Source organism: Vulpes vulpes, chromosome 8 (genome assembly GCF_048418805.1).
Source record: "Vulpes vulpes isolate BD-2025 chromosome 8, VulVul3, whole genome shotgun sequence".
Classification (NCBI taxonomy): Eukaryota; Metazoa; Chordata; class Mammalia; order Carnivora; family Canidae; genus Vulpes; species Vulpes vulpes.
In genome coordinates, this window is record NC_132787.1 from 8,577,167 (window position 1) to 8,599,606 (window position 22,440).

General features: G+C 37.6%; 1 protein-coding gene across 1 annotated transcript in view; it reads left to right on the plus strand.

Annotated features, from left to right (window-relative positions):
• The first annotated feature begins 274 nt into the window (after positions 1-274).
• LOC112921065 (uncharacterized) overlaps positions 275-22,440 on the plus strand; it is an 88,250-nt gene continuing 66,084 nt past the window's right edge. The window contains exons 1-4 of the mRNA XM_072767887.1: positions 275-346; positions 864-1,686; positions 20,840-20,999; positions 21,205-21,255. Of these exons, the coding sequence (XP_072623988.1) occupies positions 275-346; positions 864-1,686; positions 20,840-20,895 (951 nt within the window). The 3' untranslated portion in view covers positions 20,896-20,999; positions 21,205-21,255. The remainder of the gene's footprint in view (positions 347-863; positions 1,687-20,839; positions 21,000-21,204; positions 21,256-22,440) is intronic.

Genomic DNA, 22,440 nt, shown 5'->3' on the forward strand with positions numbered 1-22,440 from the left:
GGGAGCCAACCTCCTGAACTTGGACGATAATTAACGTTTTATATTTTCGCGTTAAGGTGCCTTCAAGATAGATGCGCTCATAAATACATGGCAAGACCTTGTGCCTCCTTGCTTTCAAACGTCTCAAAAGCCATCCCCGTGTTTAAAAAAAAAAAAGACAAAAAAAATGCTGAAGGTTAATAAGAAAAAGGCTGCTTAAAGGGAGGCTAATCAGCTCAACAAATACTCCCACCTAAGTTTGCATTTACAAGGGGGTGTCGGCTCCTCGCCACGAATGGTAATGAGGCTTCGCTGTAACGGGAGGCGTCCCGTCGTTCCCATTTTAGCGATGGCCACTACGGGCAAAGTCACCGAGTAACCCCAAGGTCACAGGCTTAGAAAGGTCTGGAGGATGATCATTTCAGGTAGTGGTTCCAATGGGAACATTTATTCGGCGGGTGGTGGGGGAATTAAAAAAAAAAAAAAATTATGTAATACAGCCCAGCGTGCTTCCGGTGCTCACTCTAGGAAACGGATTTATTTCCCAAGTAAAGTTTGTGTCTCGAACGGGGATTGGAATGAGGCTGTGGCTAGGAAGTTCCTGACACCCGAGGGCCAGTGAGTGTCACGGAAGCCGGGGAAAGGCGGAGACCCGGCTGGGGGAGTGGAGGAGCCGGGCCCGGGCTGGCGGGGGGGAGGGGCGGGGGGAGGGAGGGGGCGGGGTAGGAGGGAGGCCAGGTCATCTGTCCCTTCCCCCCACCGGTCCTCTTAGGGGTGGTGGAGATGTGGGCCGCAGAGCTGCGTGGCCGGGGCTGTGCGGATTCCCTAAACGCCGCACTTGCGCACAGCCCCTTACGTAACTGTCAGCGCCGGGGATTCCCTAGAGGGGGTCATTCTATTCAACCATTACACACACCCCGGGCCGCTGCCGCCGCGCCGCCGCCGCCGCCTCACAAAATGGCGGCGCCCATAGAGGAGACAGCGGCCGCCTCCTCGGCCCCATTTTGTGGGAGGCGAGAGATCTGTCAACATGGAATACCTCGGCTGAGGATGCAATCGGAGTTTGGAGATTCTGCTCAAGGGCTGGAGCCGAGGGGAAACGAGTTTCCGCGTTCAACGGAAAATGTCCGCGACGTCTCTTCCCTCCACGCTTTTTGTTTTGTTTTGTTTTTACTATTTTCATTGTCTCGAAGGGAGCGCCAGCAGCCGCCGGGGTAACTGTAACTAAGGGGAGAAGGGAGAGCGGCGGCCGGCTGCTCGGGGCCACTTGCCGCCGCCGCGGCTCGGCAGCTCCGGCGCGGCCCGTCCCGCCATGTCGTCCCGGAGGGTCGCCTGCGCCGCTCGGCCCGCCGCGAGGGGCCGGGGCCGGGGCCGGGGCCGGGGCGACGCGCGGCGGCAGCGGCCGCCTCCGCCTCCGTCTCCGCCTCAGCCGCGCCACTCGTGCCGCGAGACTTTCCGGTAGTTTGGAGGCGCCGGAGCCCGCGGCAGCGTCGGTCGCCCGTGTGAGAGTCGCGGGCTCGGGGCGCTCGCGACCGGCGGGGAGCCGGGGAGCCGCGGGGCCGGACGGCGGCGACGCCCGCAGCCCCGGCCCGGACGCCGGTCGCGCCCCGGTCGCGCCCCGGTCCCGGCCCCGGGCCGCTGCTGAGGGGGCCGGCCTGGGAGCCGAGGCGCGGACGCGGAGATCCAGCTCGGCCCGTCGGGATGTAGGTCTGTGCGTTCCTAGTGTCTCCGGTTCTCCGGCGTTGGGACGTCTTCCCTAGTATCCCGGTGTGCGGTGGGCACAGCTGTTTGGTCTTCTTCCGTAGGGAAGCGCGGAGTGGAAGGATGACCTTTTTCTTTCTTTTTCTTTTTTTTTTTTTTTTCATTTTTTTTTTTTTAGATCTTTTTTTTTAATTTTTATTTTTCAGGGGGAGGTTGCCACTTGGAAGCCACAGTTTGCTGTCTGTCAGTCTGTGTTTGTGCGTACACACACATGCCTATGCAATAGTGTGTCTTACTTTTAGGAACTAACTAATTTCTAAGGGTAAAGACTTGGAAGGTGATACTAACGTTTTAATGCCCTTTAGGAAAAGAGGAAAAAAAAGAAAAAAAGAAAGATGTGATCTGTCACTGGAGAGTTGACTCTGGGGAAAAAAGAAAAAAAAAAGCCTTTTCTGAAGAGAAGCTGTCATCTTCAAAATGGAGTCCTAAAGCATATCTAAATGAATAGAATTTAAATTCATGACACTTTGGATATGCTCTAGTCGGAGAAGAAAAAGAGAAAAAAACATAAAATTTGAGGGACGGATTACTACAACTTCTCCAGAACTAGAAAAATGTAAGGCAAGAGTAAGCTCTTAAGGGTATTTGCTTTAAGAGGAGTGCATAGGTTTTGGAAGAAGAGGAGATACAGCTGATGAAACTTAAGTGTTTTGGGGAATTTATTGCATTTTTTTGTTGTTGTTTGTTTACAGCTGCAGCAGTCATTTGTATTTCCGTGAGTGTTTTGTTTTGTTTTGTCGAAGTGTTTTATTTATGTTGAGTTTGACCCTCGTATTTACTCTCGAGGGCAGAACTGCGTTTTCCTGCAGGCTGTGCCCCCATCACCAGGTTCCATGCCCCAGGCCCTGCCGCACCCAATTGCTACTCCTGGCGTGTGGATCACCAAGATACAGCTTCTGGCACTGTCTGTTCCTGCTGATGTTCTTTTTATTTAATAAATGTAGTTACCACGAAATCAGTCTGTATCTCTTGCAAGAATACCGCATCTTAGAACCCAAGAGGCCCAGGGAATGTTTTTTTTATGGGACTGCATGCATGCACTACGAGTAACCCTGGCGGGTAGTATTACGTCCCTTGGAACCGTACTGCATTTCCTATAGTGGGCAGCATAGAGCCTGTGGATCCTGGAAAACCATGTCCCACAAGTTCAACAGTCTGACAACGTTCTCTAGTTTGGTGATATAAATAAAATGTACTTCATCGTTTTCAAGCATTAATAGAAATCATTCCTATAAAAATTACCAGTGACCATGGAAATTGCTGAAATTCAGTTGGTGTAGTTTACTGTTCTGGTGAGAAATATTGACAAGACCTTTTGATGTGGGGAAAAAAAAATGGAAAAGTAAGTGTGGTTTTTAATAGTAACTGCAAAGCCAGAACATCATAATTGGAGGTTTCTGTTATTCAATGTGCATCTCTGAGTCTTATGGTCAGTTTTAATATTATTTAGTCAAGGAATAAATAGTGATGTTTAAAAGCCCCTCAGTAAACTTAAAAAAAAAAATTAAACCAAATTTCAAATCAAGCATGTCAGGTTATAAAATTACAACAACTGGAACAGACTTAATTGAGGAATTGGTACAGGGATTTACTGGAGAAATTTTTGGATATTAAGTTACTCTACGGTTTAAAAGAACTGGTTAAACAGGGTATTGAATTTACATTTTTATTTCTTTAATGATCTTAAGAAAGGTATTGTTGGTAAGAAGAGAATGCTTTCACCTCTTGCTGCTCTTGCCTGTGTCTCTTGCTGTACTTTTCTATGTAATTTGTCTTATTTCAGCCTTTGATTACAATATAATATCACAGATAAGGCCTTTTTCCTCAGATAGTGACTCGGGAATAGTAGTAACTAAGATACTAAAGGCTATGCTTTGTGCATAATCTAGTGGAATTTGTTTTTTAAAAAAAGATAATTTTCAGCCAATGAAGACTTTTTAATAAGACTTAAGAAATCATCTTTTAGCCAATTACAGTGTTCTTTTGAGAGACATCCCTGACTATGCTTTTGACTGGGGGTTGTTCTCATTAATTGTTTAGGTCAGTTACCTAATCTTGAATTTTTAAGATTGTTATGGGTTTAAGGTGCTACATTTGTGCATTATTCATTTTATCTAATTTGATCACTGAAAAGAACAGTAGGCCCCAAATAAACTGTGCTCTTTATAAAGTGTCACAGTTTATAGTAGCTTAACACTTGGTTTTTTATAGCATTTAATCACTTGTGAAAACTGTAAGAGCATAAACATAAATACGTATTTTTACCAATGCAGATCACTGAATAAATTTTTATTGAATGCCTATTTTGGGCAAAAGGTAGGAGGGAGGAATTGGGAAATTGACTTGAGCCTCTAGGAAATTAGAATACTCTAGTACTACATTTTTCTTAACTGCTAGCTTTAAAAGATTATAATGAACTATTCAGACCATAGGGTTCTTAATTTTTAATACTTAAGCAGGATATTTAGCATAGAGTTAAATTCAAAATTCTAGTTAGAATAGAGACATTTAGATATAATTAGGTACAAATAGCATTACGTTACTGTTAGGATCAATGTAAGATTGGTGTTACTCCAAGTGCTGTAAAAATATTAAAAACAGCATTTAAATTACATTCTTTGAAAACTCAGATCCACAAAAAATATGATTCCAGTAATTAACTTTTTAATTATGGGAAAAGCAAAGGAGTGTAAAAAATATACTACTGAGCAAACGAACAGGAATTGTTTTAATGAAATTTGATTTTCTGTTTCAATTTTTTGGTACATTGACTCTTCTGACATTGCACTTTGCTATTAATTTAAAAAAATTAAACTCCAAAGACACATTAATTCAGTATTTAATGCAGATTTAATTCTTGACTAGCTGTAAAGCTTAAAGAGTTGGCAGTCTTGTTGGTGAAACAATAAAATAGGAATTAAGCCAAAATGCAAAACTATGTAATAATTAGGTTTCATAAATATATATGCAGGTTTTCTTTTGTAGCTATATGAATCAGAGTAGTATTGACTTAATAGTTTATTTAGTTTTTGTTTTTCTCTGAAAATATGCCACCAACTACATTTCAAAATTGCAAGTCAACCAAGGCCAGTATAAATAGTTGAGGCTTAGTGCTATACATTAAGGGAAATTCTAACCAACAACTTCACGGCAACAGTTTTTTAAAGGTGCCGTGGTTCTTTGATGTAATTCATAGTATATAGAATTGAAAAATAGTCTAAAAAAATAAAAATAAAAAAATAAAAATAGTCTAGAATAATCTGTGATAATGCACTTGAGAAATACTTATAATCTGTTCTTTGGGGGTATAAAATAACTGACTTACTATTATACGGGTAACTACAATGCTTGCAGGTACTTTAAACAAAGATGAAAATTTTAAGAGTGTTGTACTATATCTTATAACCAAATTTCCTTCTTATTAATAATAGTTGAATTAAACAGTTAGCCATCAGTCATTATTGATAGCCTAAATAAGTATAAGTGTAGGTCCTATTCTAACATCTAGTAATTTTAAGTACATTGAAAGATAGATTGCCTCGCGGTTAATTGGGGGTTAAACGATGGCCTCTTCTTTTGGAAACTGAGAAGAAGCTTCCCACTCTTTAGGAAATGCAGGAATTTGCTCTCTTCCCACTGAATAAAATCCGTCTTTGACATGTCATTTGCTAACCTCAATAGTTTTTCTACCCCATTAAAGTTGGGGCCACCAAAAATAGTAATGATATCAGACGGCACCACCCTGCGTGGGTTTGTGCTCACTATAGATACTCTCCTCCCTACCTTATCCTTGTTCTCAATGATAGTTTTTAAAGAAACTTGGAATATTACTCTTAGTATATTCCTAAACCGGGTAAGAGAGAGTTAACTTGTGGTCTATATATGGTGTTCAGAGAGTCCACTAACCCAGTGAAACAATGTGTTTATTCAGTTCTTCTAGGGAAAGGGTCTCAGCAGGCATGGGCATCTTAAAGGGCCCTGTGATCCCAAAAAGCTAAACTTATATTTGCTAAGGACAAGTAATCAGTTTAGAGGATCACCTCAGGCACTGCTTTTTATTTTGTGTGGGAGCCTCAAGGGAAAGCCATTTTGAAACATTAGTTAAGGAATACCATTATAGTTCATCAAATTATAAAAATTAGAGCAAATGAGGGGTGCTTGAGTTGGCTCAGGAGGTTGAATGTCTGACTCTTGATCTAGGCTCAGGGTCATGAGTTCTGCTCCACATTGGGCTTCAAGCTAGGTGTAGAGCCTACTTAAAAAAAAAAAAAATTACAGCAAACAAGCAAATGTTTCTAAAAAAAGAACTGTAGATTTTTAAATGACGTGTAATTAAATGCACTTCACCACCTTTCTTCATTCCTTGCCAATGAACATCCTCTACTGAAAATTTATAGATAAGAAATTAAGTCAATTCAAAATGGGCCTCAAATATAATTCCTCAACTAACTAATAGGGAATGTCTAAGGATATATATGCATTTATTATAATTGCATGCATAGGAGTGTGTGCTTTGTGTTCCTGGGTGACATTGATCAGAATGTTTATAATGGCCTGGCCAGGTCACACTGCAATAATCTTCCTGTTCTCCACTGTGCTTACTTGGTCTGCTCCTCTTTGCTGCAGTTTCTGAGGAATGTGCCTAGGAGTAGGCCCAGACCTTGCTTTTGTAGAGATCTGTCAACAGGGGTACTTTATCTCACAGCAGGTTCTTGCAGCTTATCTGTGGGCTCAGTGTATGATAATTGGAACTTCAAGGATACTAGTCTGACTGCAGTTCATCACAACCTTTTTTAAAAATGCTGAACTGCTTGAGTCTTAAACTACATATTCTAAATTGTTCAATGGATATTAGAAATACATTATTTCTCTGCCCTTTTTTGTTTATAGATCTTTATATGCATAATTCTTGTTATTTAAATCGAATTCCATGCATCATCTGTGAGGGTGGTGGAAGGGTAGCATCTCATCATGTTTTATATCTACATTAACAGTATGATTTTGGCCCACTCCCTACTGAACCAAAGGGAAAGGGCATATTTGAGAGAAAACATGTGCTTTACTCAGACTCCAATAATTAGGCTGATGCACTTGATTTATGTTACACATTGAGCTCATTCTTAAAAGGTAAACATTTTACAGTGTGCCTCCTGGCTCACAAATCAGTGCTTTTTTTTTTTTTCCTACTAAACACTCCTTCTGTCTTGCTAATAAAATCCAATTTCCAGAATCATAGTTAGTTGCTAAGCAAATATGCATAAAACCATAAATTTATCTGAATCATTTATTATTTAAAGAGTAGTATATAAAAGTTTAAACAGAAGTCATTGATCAGTGAAAGTGACAGAAAATAAGCAAAATAAAAATAGAATTATGGTAGAATAAGCTAAAAGACCTTACTTTAGGGAAAACTGAGCTCAAAAATGAGGTGTGGGGCTTCTTAGGCAATACTTTATCTTAAATTAGAATCTATAGGAATCCCCTTATCACTTATTCTTAGATTTTCTTTGCCAATGTGCGCTACTTGTTTATTAACCAGGTATAACATTTGAAATGAGTCTTTTAAGACTACAACTTCTATAACATATTTATAAATGTCACTGCTACATATGGACTAACAGTTTTAACCTTATTGCAATACCTTGTACAATTTTTGTAACTGCTAAAGGCCCTATAAAAGGCTAACAGCCCATGTAAATAGTTAGTTCTCAATCTGGTACAGATTGGCAAATTCTCTCTGACATAGCTTGAATTGCCAGGAATGTTGTGACATCATTCCTTGCCAATGAACATACATCCTTTCTTTGCTGGTGAAGGTGAAATCTGAGCCAAGTCATTCTGTAGGACCTAGTACAATGGCCATCCTCTGAGCAGATTTAGAGAAGCAATCTTATTGCTCTCTTATCTTAATAATTTGTTATCTTTCTGAGATTGTGTATAACCTCACTTGGAATGCTATTTCCTTAAACCATTGTGCTTCACAGATGTGAATATTTCCCACTGGGAAATGTTGGAAGATACAAAGCCAGGCCAAATGTGTATGACCATGAGTGTGCATGAGTTTGACAAATGAAATACTTATCTTTAAAAGTATCATGCTCCTTTCTTGAAAGTCACAATTTAAAGCTGGTGGCTTTGGGGTGCCTGGATGGTTCAGTTGATTAAATGTCTGACTCTTGATTTCGGCTCGAGTCATGATCTCAGGGTTGTGGGATTCAGCCCCACATTGGGCTCCACGCTCAGCGTGAAGTCTGTCTCTCTTCCCTCTTCTCTTCCCCCCCCCCCCCCGCCCCCCACCACTCATGTGTGCACACACTCTCAAATAAAATCTTTACAAAGTAAAATAAAGCTGGAGGTTTCACTCAGGGTCAAAATGACAGGTCGCATACTGGCTTGCTTATTTATTTATAAAGAACAACAGCATGTTTGAACAACATGTTTAGATTTAATTTCTTTTCATGAGACTGCTTTTTTTTAAAATAAGTGTACTATACACATAGTTTCAGCTGTACAACTTAGTAGTGATTTGATGAATTTATACATTATGCTGTGTTCACCATAACATGTAGCTTTTTTTTTTTTTTTTTAATAGTCCAGAATAAGCTGTATAAGAATTAAGGGACATCAGTTGGTTAATGTAAGGCAGGTACCTCCATATTCTCCCGCAGATTTTATCATGATAAACCAGTGCCATATTCTGAACTTTAAAGGAGGCTTTTACTTCTAGGTATCCAAACATTTGCACACATTATTCAGGTAGAAGATGGTGGTAGTGTAAAGAGTTTCTCCCTTAATGTTTTGGTTCTTTGAGAACAAACCCAACATTTAAGGAATGTATTGTTACTGTATCTTTTGAGTTTCTACAGCCAAAAATATAAGAGCAATAACTAGGTACAGGTCTATTATTTTTAGAAAAGTTCGTTTTATTCAGTCTTTGATAAGAAACCCTCCTCGCCTTTAATTGAGATTCAGTAAACCACAAAGCTCAAAAAGGGTGGTACAGCAAGTTGCCACCCTCACAGTGTTTGCTAGGTGTCATCCACTTATTGTTCTAGTGGTGGTCATTTGGCAGTTTTTGATGAAAGATTAGTGATCCTGGTTTCTCTGTGTTGCCTGCCGGGTCTCAAGTAATTTATTTTCCAAGAAGAAAAGTGATTAAATAGATGGAAAGATTTTCAGAACAGTAAATTTTACTGAAAAGTTATATAGTGTTTGGACTCAGTTCAGAAGTGTCCAAGACCAAACCTCAAAGCATGAAAGCAAAGGTTGGGCTATACTTCAGGGGGACAAGTTATAATCTAGTTAAGACCCATCAAATGAAGTCAGAGGCAAAACTTTACTATTGACATTGCCTGTTGGCAAGTTAGTGCTATCTTCTGGAGATTTTAGTTATTTCATGATGAATTCTCTTGAAACAGGTCTGGAAGGTTTTTTTAGAATTGTCTGACATACGAAGTTGAATTTTCCTGACCAGAAGGTCCACCAGCTATCTAGATAGACCCAGCACTACCAGGAGTTACCTGTAAGCTACTACTACTAGTCCAGTGCCTTAAGTAGGAAGTGTTCAAGAAACTTTCTTCTATACATTGTATCTTTAGGAAACTAAAAATTAATAAGAAATCTTTTGATGGGTGACATAATGATCTTCTTAAAACATAGATCCAAGACAAGAGACTTTGAACCTGACAAATAGGAATATTTTAAAAGGCTCCCTTAGGTGAGGTTCGGGTTACATCTTCCACTAAGGAACCTAGAAGGAAATAAGGTGGTAAGTACCTGGAAATCTCATAGGCCATTAAGATTTTATGAGGTTTTTTGTTTTGTTTTGTTTTGTTTTGTTTGATTTTTATGAGTTTAAAAAAGAAATCCAATCTGGTTGCTGAGGACTTCTTAAAAATGGCTAGTATACCTGGCCACTGTGATTGTTTTATAAGTTTCTTTTACTCTATCAGAAAAAGTATATTTCCTGATTATTATAAGTTTCTTTTTCTCTATCAGAAAAAGTATATTTCCTGATTATTACTAGACAGAATGACACTGCTGGGCTTTAGCAATAGACTTGCCAACAGTCATTATGTCAGCTCTTGCATATAAGTGTGTTTCTACCTATTCTGCAAAGGTACACATAATCACTGAAACATATTCTTGTGAACAGTACACATGATATTAACCTGAATATTTGCAAGGGACTCCTTAAAGGGATGGTTTTATTTAGTTTGCAGCCTCATCTTGCAAAACCGTAACATCTGAATGAGTTAGCAGAGGAAACCAGTTGGTTAATAAAGATAAGAGCAACGATGCCTGTGAACAAGAGGTCACCACAGCCTTAGTTTAGTAATAGCCACAACTCAAGACTATAAGGACGCCTAGATAGTTTAGTTCCTCCAAAAGTCAGGAACCTTAATTGTTATTAAAATCATCTCAAAGAACTATCCAAAAGTTTCAGGAGAATCTATCAGTTGTTAATGTTTGAGAAGGAGTATACTCAGGTAAAAGTAAAAACCGCACCTTCTGCCAAATAGGAAGAATATGGAGGAAGGGAACATTTTTCCTACTTTGTGCTGAAAACAAACTGCATATGCAGAGATCAATTTATGTTTTTTTCTGAGCTATCAGTTCCCTCTTCAATAATTATACTTAAGTGTCTGTTTTGGTCATATTATTTATTTAAGCAAGATGAGTTGGTGAAAACTCTGTCTTTAAATAAGATATACATAATTGGAGATATCTGTGTGACCATATATTTGGTCACATATATATTTGCAAGGGATGTGCCACTGATTCTGTTCTCACATTTGCCAAAAAACAAACAAACAAAAAAAAAACCTTTCAGAAATCAAAATGTTACTTTAGGTATTATTAACAAAGCCACAAATTACTGAGACAATCGGAATTACAGCTTATAAAAATTATATTCACAAGATATAGCAACACTGAAGTCTCCAGTGTCTAACAGAACTACTTTTTTAAAAGTCATGTTTGCAAAGGCGCTTTTATCATATAGAATTTTATCTGCTTTTCTGCAGCCACGAGAAAGAGACTACATGATTTCCTCATTTAAGCTTCCTAATTTTTTTTTTTCAAACCATCAACTAGAAGTGCCTAAATACTAGAATTCCATTAGTATCCAGAGAGAAGAGCAGGTACAAACTTAAAATTCAGAAAACAGATAGTGAATGTTAACAAATGGAATATGGAGCATGTAATGTCTTGCCTCTGCATGAAGTAAGAACATAAGTAAAGTTTATTGCAGATTAAGATATGTTTATTTGAAAGAGTCTAAACAGTATATTCACATAAGGTAGCTTTTACTAAAAGGCTTATATATTTAAATCACCTGTTAAAACTTTGTGACTATTTTTAGTCTTTATAAAACATTATTTAAAAAATAAATAAATAAATAAATAAAACATTATTTATAGTTATTGTTTTCCTTGGTTTCAGGATGTTATTTCTTACTCTCTTTCTAGCCCTTGACCCATCCATCAAATTATTTTTATAATTCCCAAGAATTTGCAAACAGAGGCTCTATTTTTTGTGTATTTTCTGAAAATGTGAAAAATGTTAAGTTTGTGTTCTCAGTACCCTAGGAAATATTTAGGAATACAATTTTTAAAATCTGTACCCAAATCAGCATTTTTCAGAGTGTGCCATGATCTGTTTATAGGTATTAGAAAGAAGAAGAAAAAATGCAGTTACGTAATTTTGGAAAGTATCAAGTTAAAGTTAAAATTCTTTTCTATACGACTTCTCAGGGCATTTCAGATCCTACTATGTTATCCTCTGGGTATTTCCTATTTTCCAAATATACCTGGCCTGATACAGTTGATGTTCTATCAAAAATACTGAAAAGCGGTCTTAACGTTGTTAAAAATTGAACACAAATGTCAAAAACAAAAGGAGCTATTCTGTGCTTGAGTGTGAGCTTCTTGAGAACAAGGACCGCTCTTTATTCTTTGTAACCCATATTGCATAAAATCAATATAATATGCTGAGTATACATTAATTGAACAAGTCAACATAGATCTAATAACTCTTGAAAGCCCATTTTTATTTATTTTTATTTATTTAAATTCAATTTGCCAACATATAGATAACACCCAGTGCTCATCCCATCAAGTGCCCTCCTCAGTGCCCGACACCCAGTCACCCCGTCCCCCCACCTGCCTCCCTGAAAGTGTATTTTTAGTCTATCCTAATTAAACTTCTGATTTGCTATAGTTAATTATATAGTATAACATTTAAAAATAACATTTTGTTAATTATATAGAATAATATTTTGTGTATTTTTTCTTCATACCTGGAAGAAGTAAAATATCTTTAAATGGTCTGTTTTATTTTATATTTAGGATGGTAACCAGTTATTTTTATCTCTTGAAGGATGTAGACCTAACCAATAATAGATCTGTTCTTAAACCATGAAGCACTTCAAAATTGCTAAGTACAGAAATCAGAAAATTTACTCACACTTGTATTTAATTTCAACCTAACATTTTTTCCTCTGAGAATCTGAAACTTTTCTCATATCCTTCTTTACCTTTGCTCCTACCTCCCAAGAAGACAATTTGTCTATTTTGTCCCCTTTCCTTTTGGAGTCCAAATAGTTTACCAGAATTCATGGAATCCCCTGACCCATTTCCTATTGCCTCATTAAAGATCTCCCAGTGTTTTCCCATTAGATTTACTTCTTCACTTACCAGAGGCTCCGCCTTGGACGTTTTTTGGATGTTCTAAAGAGTACTAAGTATACCTAATCCAAAATAAAGAGACTTCATTGCTATACTAGTTGTAATAGGCCCTTACTCTAGAAGGAGGACATTTTTTAGCATGTCAGTTACAAAACATGATGCATATTTATAGGCAACATTCACTACAGTGAATGGTTTTTATTGAAGAAACGGGAAATCTGGGTGTTCCTTGGAGATTTCGGGGCTTTAAGGTAATCAAAGAGTTTTGTAGACTTCAGCTGGCAATGTGGTTAATATTACAGACCACAGCCATAATATAATGTCAAGAGCAAATAGGAAAAAAAAATAAACAAGTTCTGAATTAAAAATAGAGAATGGGAAAGAATATTACTATCTAGTCATTAAATCAGTTTCAAAATAGACACATTTAGAATGTCAGGCAAAACATAGGTTTTCTTAATTGGATTATGCTTTTTAGAGGACACTTATTAGGTACTGTGAAAGTTACATTTTGAGGATTTAGGCATCTTTTTTTTTTTTTGTAGAATCTTGTAAAAATTTCCTGTGTAAGAAAGAACTTTTAACATGGGCTATTTGATAAAGAAAAAAAAAAAAATGTTTCTAATGAAAATTACAAGATTTCCTGCCTTGATTGCCTTTTAAAATAAGACCTTTTCATTGAGTAGCTTAAATGAATCTGTCTTATCTAGTAAATAACAGGACAGTTCCCTAATGCCCCTTAGAAACAGATGTTTCATTGCTGTTTTTTTTATATCTCCATTCAAACTAACATTTGTGGAAGGCTCTATCAGCCAGGCAACATGGTAAGACAGGAAACTTTAAAGAAGGTGCAGGAAATGCTTTACAGTTTTAGAGTTCATGAGGATAGAAGGAAGGAGTGGACATAGAAATAATTCAACTACAGTAGATCAAGGAATACAATGGAGGTGTTGGCTTCACCTGGAGAAGTCTGAGAAGTTTATAGAATAAGGGGTATTTGAGTCTATCTTACAAGAATGTTCATAGTTGGTGGTGGAGGGAAGGCTAGGGTTATTGAAAAGCTCAAAGGCATGAAAATATATGGTTCATTTGGGGAATGATGATTAGTCCACTTTGGGTGAGTCTATTTCTGGCTCATTGAGGCCAGTCTAGGAGAAGTATCTATGATGTTATGGAATTTGGACTTTTCAAGACTATTGTTCCCAGCCATTTTTCTTTTGCCACATAAATAATAGATGCATGTATATGCAATGACATGTAAATTCCTAGGCTCTTGCTTTTCCTGCAGTCATTTCCATCACATTCAAGCAGGAACTTTTATGATTATAGATAATTATATAGAGATATACAGATTTGACTGTTTAAAATATGTTTGATTTACAATTATTTGTGCACAACTGGTAAAAATGGTTGTTTTGACTTAGGTTTAGAACAGAAGGTGATGCAGTAAAGAATGACTAGTAGTAAACTACTATCACAATATAACAGGAGACTGGAAGACCTGTGGATGGATTTGAGAAATCATGAAGTACAATTGCGAGGACTAATTTCAAAGACTCATCCATACTCTAAATGGGTCAATTCTAGTAATACCGCCTTCATATTCCCCTTCCTCACACACTCTGTCTCTCTGTCTCTCTGTCTCTCTGTCTCTCTGTCTCTCTCTCTCTCTCTCTCTCTCTCTCACACAGACACACACACACAGAGACTAATTACTCATCTATTGCCTCCACATCGCTGTGGCCACTACCTCATCGCTACCATTTCCCGATAAACAGGACATTTTTCAGTAGCTGTTTTGACATAGGCTCATGCCTCTTTGAAATGACTGCTTAAAAACACACATCAAAAAAAGGAAAATTTAATAGGTATGCAACAGATATCCCTGGCCCTCATATTCCTTATCTTTGACCATCTCATCTTCTCATCACTCATTTAGGTGATGAAGTACAACATAGAGATGTGAGGATGAGTAAGATTATCTGTTACATGCATTACTTGGCATACTTGGTTAAAAACAAACACTTTTTAGGCATCTTCACAATGTCCCTTGCATCAAAATACTTAAGAATGTTAGGTACAACTTCACTATCATTTTCTTTCCCAAAAACATAAGTACTGATTTTTTTCCTCTTCCTCATTTAGAGGCTCATTTTTCCTCTAGGGTCTCCTAATGTCCCTTTTATGCACTTAACTCCAGCTCTCTGTTGTCTTTCAAGAGTACAACACCTGAAATTGCCTGTCGATTCTTTGTGCAGATACACCAGGCTTTGGTACAAAAGTAGAACAAAGCTTTCTAGTTCTTACATTCTTAAAGCTAAACAACTTGGCTGGTATTTAGATTTTAATATCTCATTGATCTGGTGGTTTCAGACAATGATTTATAATGATTGATAGTTCACAGTTCATCATAAAATACAGAGCTTAGAGATCAGCTAATCTTACTTGCACACTTTATGAATGAGAAAATGGAGATCAAGAGCACTTAAATATTTATTCCTGATATACAGCAAGTTAGGCCTAGAATGTCTTGATTCTGTGTCAGTGTCTTTTCTTCCCTTTCCTTTTTCTCTAATTAATTTTTGAATTGCATAATATAGATATATTTCTCTCATAAAAAGTTAAAATATTATTGGTAGCTTAAGGCCCTCTTTGCCCCCAGAATCACAGCCTTCTCCTTAGCATTAACCGCTGTTACTGCTTTGATGTATATTCTGTTAGCACTTTTCTTTGCATTTGCTTATGTAAATGTGTGAGTCTATGTGTGCCTATGTGTCACCTAAGTGGTTTTTTTTTTCATTAGTGAATTTTTCCGTGTACCCAGTCATCATGTAAGCATAGTCAGATTACTTGTTACAAATGTGTACTTTCCACTGAACACAGGTACACAGATCTGCTGCTTATCTCTCCTTTCCTTTAGCCTCATCGGATCTTGGTCCATTTATTCATTCAGTTAATATTAAGTGCCCATTACATACTCCCTTCAAGAATTTTATATTACATTTGCAAAAATAAAACATGTACAAAGATAACTAATATTAAATAAGTGCCATTAAATATGTATAAGAGATCATTCTGTTTTCTGTCTCATTACCCAGAAGACCTAAATAGCAAAGGAAAAGAATTTTAAATATAGAAATTCTTTGATGTCATTTTCTAAATTCAGTGTTTGTTTAGCTTAAAAGTATTTTGACAAGACTTCACTTCAACTGACCATAACTGGAGTATTAGAGCATTATAACGAAGACCTCAACTATTTTTGAATTTATGTAAGCTTAAGGGATAGCTTTAAATTAAAATGTCTGTCTTAACAGCTATTTTTTTTTTCAAAAATAAACTTGAGCCAGGTAGAATAGCAGAAGCTAACTGCAACCAGCAGTCATTCACAATAAAAACATTTTCAGTAAAAACGTATACTTATTTTAGAATTGGGCCAGACATAAGCAGGTGAGAAAAACTTTTGGGTGTTGATTGATTTGAAAGCTTGCTCTCGCTACTCCCTGATTCAGTTACAGCATCTGGATATCTGAGCAGAGGAAATCCTGGATCTTATGACTCCTCTTAAAGAATAGAATCTAGATTCAGATCTAACCATGTACATAGAGCGCCTACTTGTGCCAGGAACATTCATGTATGAGGTTTCATTCAGTCACTCACAGATGATTGAATCAGCTCTAAAAAGTTAAAATGATTTTACTTGAAATGAGATTAATGTTCCCTGAGACCTAGCACTATAAAATAATTATTTTTCCAGCCTGGTCATTTATTACAGTTAAAGGAAATGTTATAAAACATTTGGATATTCCTCATATGCTCCTTGTTTAAAGTGAACAAATTTATAGCTCAGTGTGATTAAACCCTACAGCTTAAATGCTTTCTTTTGTAATTATTATAATTCATAATAATTTTAACAATAATAAATATTTAAATATATAAGAATTGTCTAAAACTAAAATAGAAGTTCTGGATCTTACTAGCTCCAGTACTAGTGTATTTTGAAATATTGGGTGAGGAATTCCAGATTTCCAACCTTTCTCTTTTAAATAGGGAAAAGACTTTCTACTATATATGGTAAATTAAATTGCCTGAGAACTAGAGGTACAAGATATCGTATAAGTTTGAAGTGATAACTGCTTAAAGTATATTTTGGAGGGAAGTGGTTTAGGTTGAAAGATGTAAAGTGGGCAAAAAGAACATTCAATTTCATTGAACCTTTGAAAAGTACTCTCTTTCTGGGAGTGATAAGCCTTTAAGAACTATGTTCTTAAAAGCAGATATTGCTATTCATAGTTCTTTTAGAGAAAATAAAATCATGGGTGTTTGTATGTGAGCCAGTGTATTGATTATAATGGCAGACAAATCATGTCTATCATTTGGATCTGAAGCCTGTCAAAACATCAAAGGTTAATCAGGGTCTTTGTATTCCTATGTTTAAAAGCATGAGACATAGGGGTGCCTGGTGACTCAGTCAGTTAAGCATCTGACTCTGAACTCTTCAGTTCAGGTCATGGTCTCAGGGTCGTGAGACTGAGGTTCCATGCCCAGCATGGAGTCTGCTTGAGATTCGGTCTACCTCTCCCTCTACCCCTCCCTGTTCCCCATTCCTACACACATGCTCTGTCTCTCTGAAATAAATAATTTTTTAAATTTTATTTATTCATGAGAGAGAGGCAGAGACACAGGCAAAGGGAGAAGCAGGCTCCATGCAGAAAGCCCAACGTGGAATTTGATACCAAGTCCCCAGGATCACACCCTGGGCTGAAGGTGGCACTAAACCGCTGAGCCATTGGGGCTGCCCAAAAATAAATAAAAAAATTTTAAAAAGCATGGAACATAGCTCAAAAAAATAGTCTGATTCTCAAGGTCTTGCACCAAAGCTACAGAGAAATATAAACATTGGTAAACCAATTTGAATATAAAACATGTAAAATTCACTTATAACCCTTTCCTATGTATTTGGCTATTCTATGACCTAAATTTAAAGTCTTGTCTTTGGGGCACCTGGGTGGCTCAGTGATTGATCATCTGCCTTTGACTCGGGTCATGGTGCTGGGGTCCTGGGATCGAGTCCCACATCAGGCTCCCGACAGGGAGCCTGCTTCTCCCTCTGCCTATGTCTCTGCCTCTCTGTCTCTCATGAATACATAAAATCTTCAAAAAAATAATAAAATAAAATCTTGTCTTTAATTGTAAAAACGCTAATTTGCCGTGTTTAATATTATTTATACTAGGTTAGGAAAAGTTTTATGGAGGGAAAAAATATTTTAAATGAGATGAAGACTACTTAGTGTACATGGAAAAAGATTATTTTGGTTTTTTTTGAAGGAGTGGAGAGGGAAAGACAGAAAAAGAAGAGTTTGCCCATAGACTTGAGAGAGATAAAGGCAGGAGAGAAAATAGGTGATAGAATTGACATATGCATCTTCATAGATTTGTTGAAGTTTTTTTAAAAAAAATAATTGATAAGATACCTAAGAGAAAATTATATTCAATAAATTTGTATACACAGAGTAGAGAAGAAAGCTGGAAGCCAGTGAGGAAGTGGTACCAGGTGGTAACAACATATATGGGGAACTGAGATAATAGGACATTGAGAAAGGAATGAATCTTTAAAGTGCTAAGGAATTACTGTCAACAGTTACTCCAAGGTCCAATGACCAGAGTCCAGCACTTCAAGATATAGTAACTATAGTGCTGTCTCATGAATTTTGCCATTTCCTGGGTTCATGCTACCTTTTTTGGACAACACTATCTACAATATCTTGTTATCATTTGTCTCCTACTCCCATACTGGCTGCATTAGAATGTAAACTCCCTGAGGTTAAAAGTTTCTCTCTCTCTTTTTACAACTGTATCCTCAGTGCCTAGGATAGTGTATACTAAGTGAATTCCAGATCTAACCATCAGTGGTTGAAGTGTAGGCTCTCATTTCAATATTTAGAATCAATACATGAAAATCAAATTGTCTATAATTTGGTAGGGGCCTCAGGTCATACAGCTACTGTTTTTTCCACTGTCTGTGACTACTATGAGTCTTGCCTCAGGTTTGGGAATGACAGTTGTGATTCAGTGCATTTCTTTTCTCCATTTCTCTTTTTTGGGGATCCAAAGTACATAATTTAACTAATTTTCCAGGTAGTTCCTGATCTGGTTCAAATTTCCCACAGGAAAATATGCAGGAATTCCTTATAGGGCATATGGTTCCATGAGGGGACCCTTCTAGGAGTAAAGAGCACACCATTGCAGTGTGTGTGTGTGTGTGTGTGTGTGTGTGTGTGTACGCATGCACATGTGTTTCATCCAAGAAATATTTATTGAACAACTCTTATGTGCAAGACTAAGGATATAATGTGATAAAAGAGATGCATTATTCCCTGTCCCCTCAGGGCTTACAGTCTGGTAGAATTTTACAAACAACAAATGAAGTCTCTAAACTCTTTCCCTACTTTGTCTTCTCAAAGTTGTTTCTTTCTAGAAAAGGCAGAATAATGGGAAGAAATTAAGAACCATGGGAGTTAAACTTTTAATGAATGGTATTAAGGACAAATACCCATTTTTGTTTAGTTTGCAGGGCCTTTAAATTCAATCCAGTTCATTCAACAAACACCTGCTGGGGGGATAAAAAAGACCACCTGCTGAGCATCTCTAGCCCTTGGCTAACTTCTGAAGAATGAAAACAGAGTAGGATACAGCCCCTACTCACAAGGGGAAAAAAATGCAAATGTATACTCTTCAGTGTTTTAAGTGCCACATGTAACTATCTTTTGAGTGAGTCATTCCGTTGGACAGTTTTAGCTAATACAAAATCATACTAAATTAAAAAAAATTATTTGAGAGGGAGAGAGAGCACAAAGCAGGCAGAGCAGCAGGCAGAGGGAGAAGCAGGCTCTGTGCTGAGCAAAGAGCCCGACATGGGGCTCGATCCCAGGACCCAGAGATCATGACCTGAGCCAAAGGTAGAGACACTTAACAGACTAAGCCACCCAGGTGCCCCAAGATCTGCCTCTATTTGATTTTTATTTTCTGGTTCCAGTTGTATCCTCTATGCTCTTCATTCATTTATTCAACCCAAAAACATCTGTTAGGGATCTATCATGTGCCATATGTCAACAAGTTTTCTTCACAGACAAATAGGACAGATCTTGCTCTCAAAAAGATAAGGATATAATTTTGTGACTGAGGAAGTTGCTTAACCTGTAAGCTCAGTTTCCTCCCCTGGGAATCACAAATAGTATTAGTAACTACTTCTTAGGATTGTTGTGAGAATTAAATGAATAATGCATACAATGCACTTAATAGAGGTTAACAGAGCTTTCAACAAATGTTGGGTATTATTATTGGTGTGCTTAAAGAAGGATCCCAATAAGTAAATTAGCAGTTGCAGGATTGATACAAATGTCCTAATAGAAGTAATAAACCCAGAATGCTACAGGAATATAGCAGAGGAACACCTAATCTTGTCTGGAAAAGCTGGGGAAACAGCCTGTAGGAGGAGATATCTGAACTGAGTATTGCAGGACTAAATAGCGTAGGAAGAGGATAGGGAAAGAGGTGAAAGAGAATGATACATTTTGGGTGCTTGATACTTTTAGGAAAGCTACAATATGAATGGCTTTGGATGCCATGCTAATTAAAACTGTGTCATGAAGATAATGGGAACTATTGAAAGCATGCTGCACAATTAAACTTTCTATATTAGGGAAGCAATGTAGGAGAGTAGAAGACTGAAGAAAAAATTAGAATTTGATGACCAACTAAACGCAAACGTAGGAGGAAAGGAAGAGAAGGTGTCAAAGATAATTTCTAAATGACCGATTTGAATGAGTGAAAGGCAATGACATAGGAAGAGTGGAGGGGGACAGATAAGTTCAATTATAGGCCTGTTGAGTTTGAAGACAGGTAAGCACTTTATTCCGATCAGGAGTTTAGAACTGGTCTAAGGCTGCAGATTTGGGATTTGTCAATAGGTATTAGTTGAAGCCAACATGTATATACTAGATAGAGGAAGGCCAACATTTTGGGGTTATCAAACAGCTCATAAAATCGATTGAAAATGAATGTCCAGGCAGGTTAGTGGAAAATCAAGATACGGCACTATCCCAGAAACTAAGAGAGGATTGAGTTGAAAAGAAGTTAACAGTCACCAATGCTATGAGGAAAAGAAAAAAGTGTTCTTTGAATTAAGCAACTAGGAAGTCATTGGGCAAGAGTTATTTCAGTAGTGAAGGGACCAGAATGTAAATTGCCAGAGATTGTGGCGTTGATAGGAAGTGAGTGCAGAAGACATCGCCTGCAGGCCTCCTTTTCAGAAGTTGTGAAGAGCAGAGAGATAGTGTAGAAACTAGAGGACAAAGAGCAAGTCTGGTTTATTTAAAGATCATGGAGACTTGACCTCCTTTCTGTGTCCATAGGAAAGAGCCTGGAGAAAGGGAGAGTTGAAGATACAGAAGAGAGTGTAAATAAATAATAAAAAATTCTTAAGAAGGCAGAAGAGGTGACATCCTGTGGATTAATGTGTCTTGAACAGGCGAATGGATACCTCTGCCACAAACCAGAGCTATGTGAACACAGGTACATCTTAAGGGGGGGAGCAGACTTGAATTGTTTGATGATGTCTCTGAAGCCAGGTCATCTTCTGAGAGTTGATGAAGGTAGTGGGGATGGGATTGAAGTACAAAAACTTGTAAATGTCCCTTGAAAGGAGAAGAAACCTAGAAATAGTGGACAATTGGCATTGCCATCTGGGGCTCCATGCTTTGTCAATGTCTCACTTTAGGAATGGAGACACCCACAATGAGCTACGGGATCTGACCAGCACAGTGTTAAGGTAAGACCACAATCCCCCTTTAAGTGTTAGTTCCCTAGTTTGGAATCTTCTACTTTTACTAACGTAGCCTGTATTTGGATGGGCTGTTTTTAAACTCGTCCTTCAAACTGAAAGGCCAAGAAAATGCATTTCTTCAGAAGCCAGGGTCAGAGGAAATCTTGAGGCAGTAATGATTACCGTTCAAAAGAACATGCTACTTATAAAAGCCAAGCATTAACTCAGAAATTTTTGTTCAAATTTAATTAGAAACCCTCCTAAATATATTTTCAACAAAGTGATAGACACAAGCAAGAATGACTTGAAAAGTGAAGGCCTGGTTAATGTTTAAAAATGTCTATTGAATATTGAATGCAGATGGCAAGACATCAAATAACTGTATTATATGGATTTATCATTATTCCCAACTGTCAGTCACTGGGTTGGAAACCAGATTCAACTGTAGGTTGATTTTGTTTTTCAAAGTATTGTTTAAAAAAGTTTTTTTCCACTAACCATTTCCTCTTATCCCATACCTGGCTACTTGACAGTCTTCAAGTGGCAAGGTTCATTCCCTTGCCACTGAGCCCATTTAAGTATGTTACTCCTGCTCCACTGTGCCCTGAAGTCTACCATGTAACTAGATCAGCTGAAAGTTAGGGCCAATCAGGTTACGTTAACCTCAAATACAGTTGCTTTTACTAAATTGCTGTTTGTGTGCACTCATTGGTTTGCACTGAGGGAGGCAATAATAAAATATCTTCACAAAATATGTAGGGTAAGTGTACATTTTTATTTTGAAGGAACAGTCTCCGTTTATACCTGTCGTCCCAGCATAATGTCTAATAGTTCCCTTCACTCAAAAAATTGCAGTTATGTGGTCAGGATGTTGTTCTTCTCATTATACAATGTCCTGTTTCTGAGGTGCTTTGTGAGAAACTTTTGATCCTGTTCATAGGGATCAGTCGTATCTGTGCTTCTGAACAATGAGATTGTTTTTATTATATATACATGGTGACTCATAACTACTCAGGTAGCCCTTTTTAAGTTGGCCTGAGAAAGCCAGATTTGCCAGCTGTCTCATGATGAGCTCAGTGGTATACATTTTTTATTTTAATCTTCTCTGTTTTCCCTTTTTTTTCTTCTGGTTTCTTTTTCCCTCACCTATTTCTAATTTATATCTTGAATGTTATGCATTCTCATCAGCTA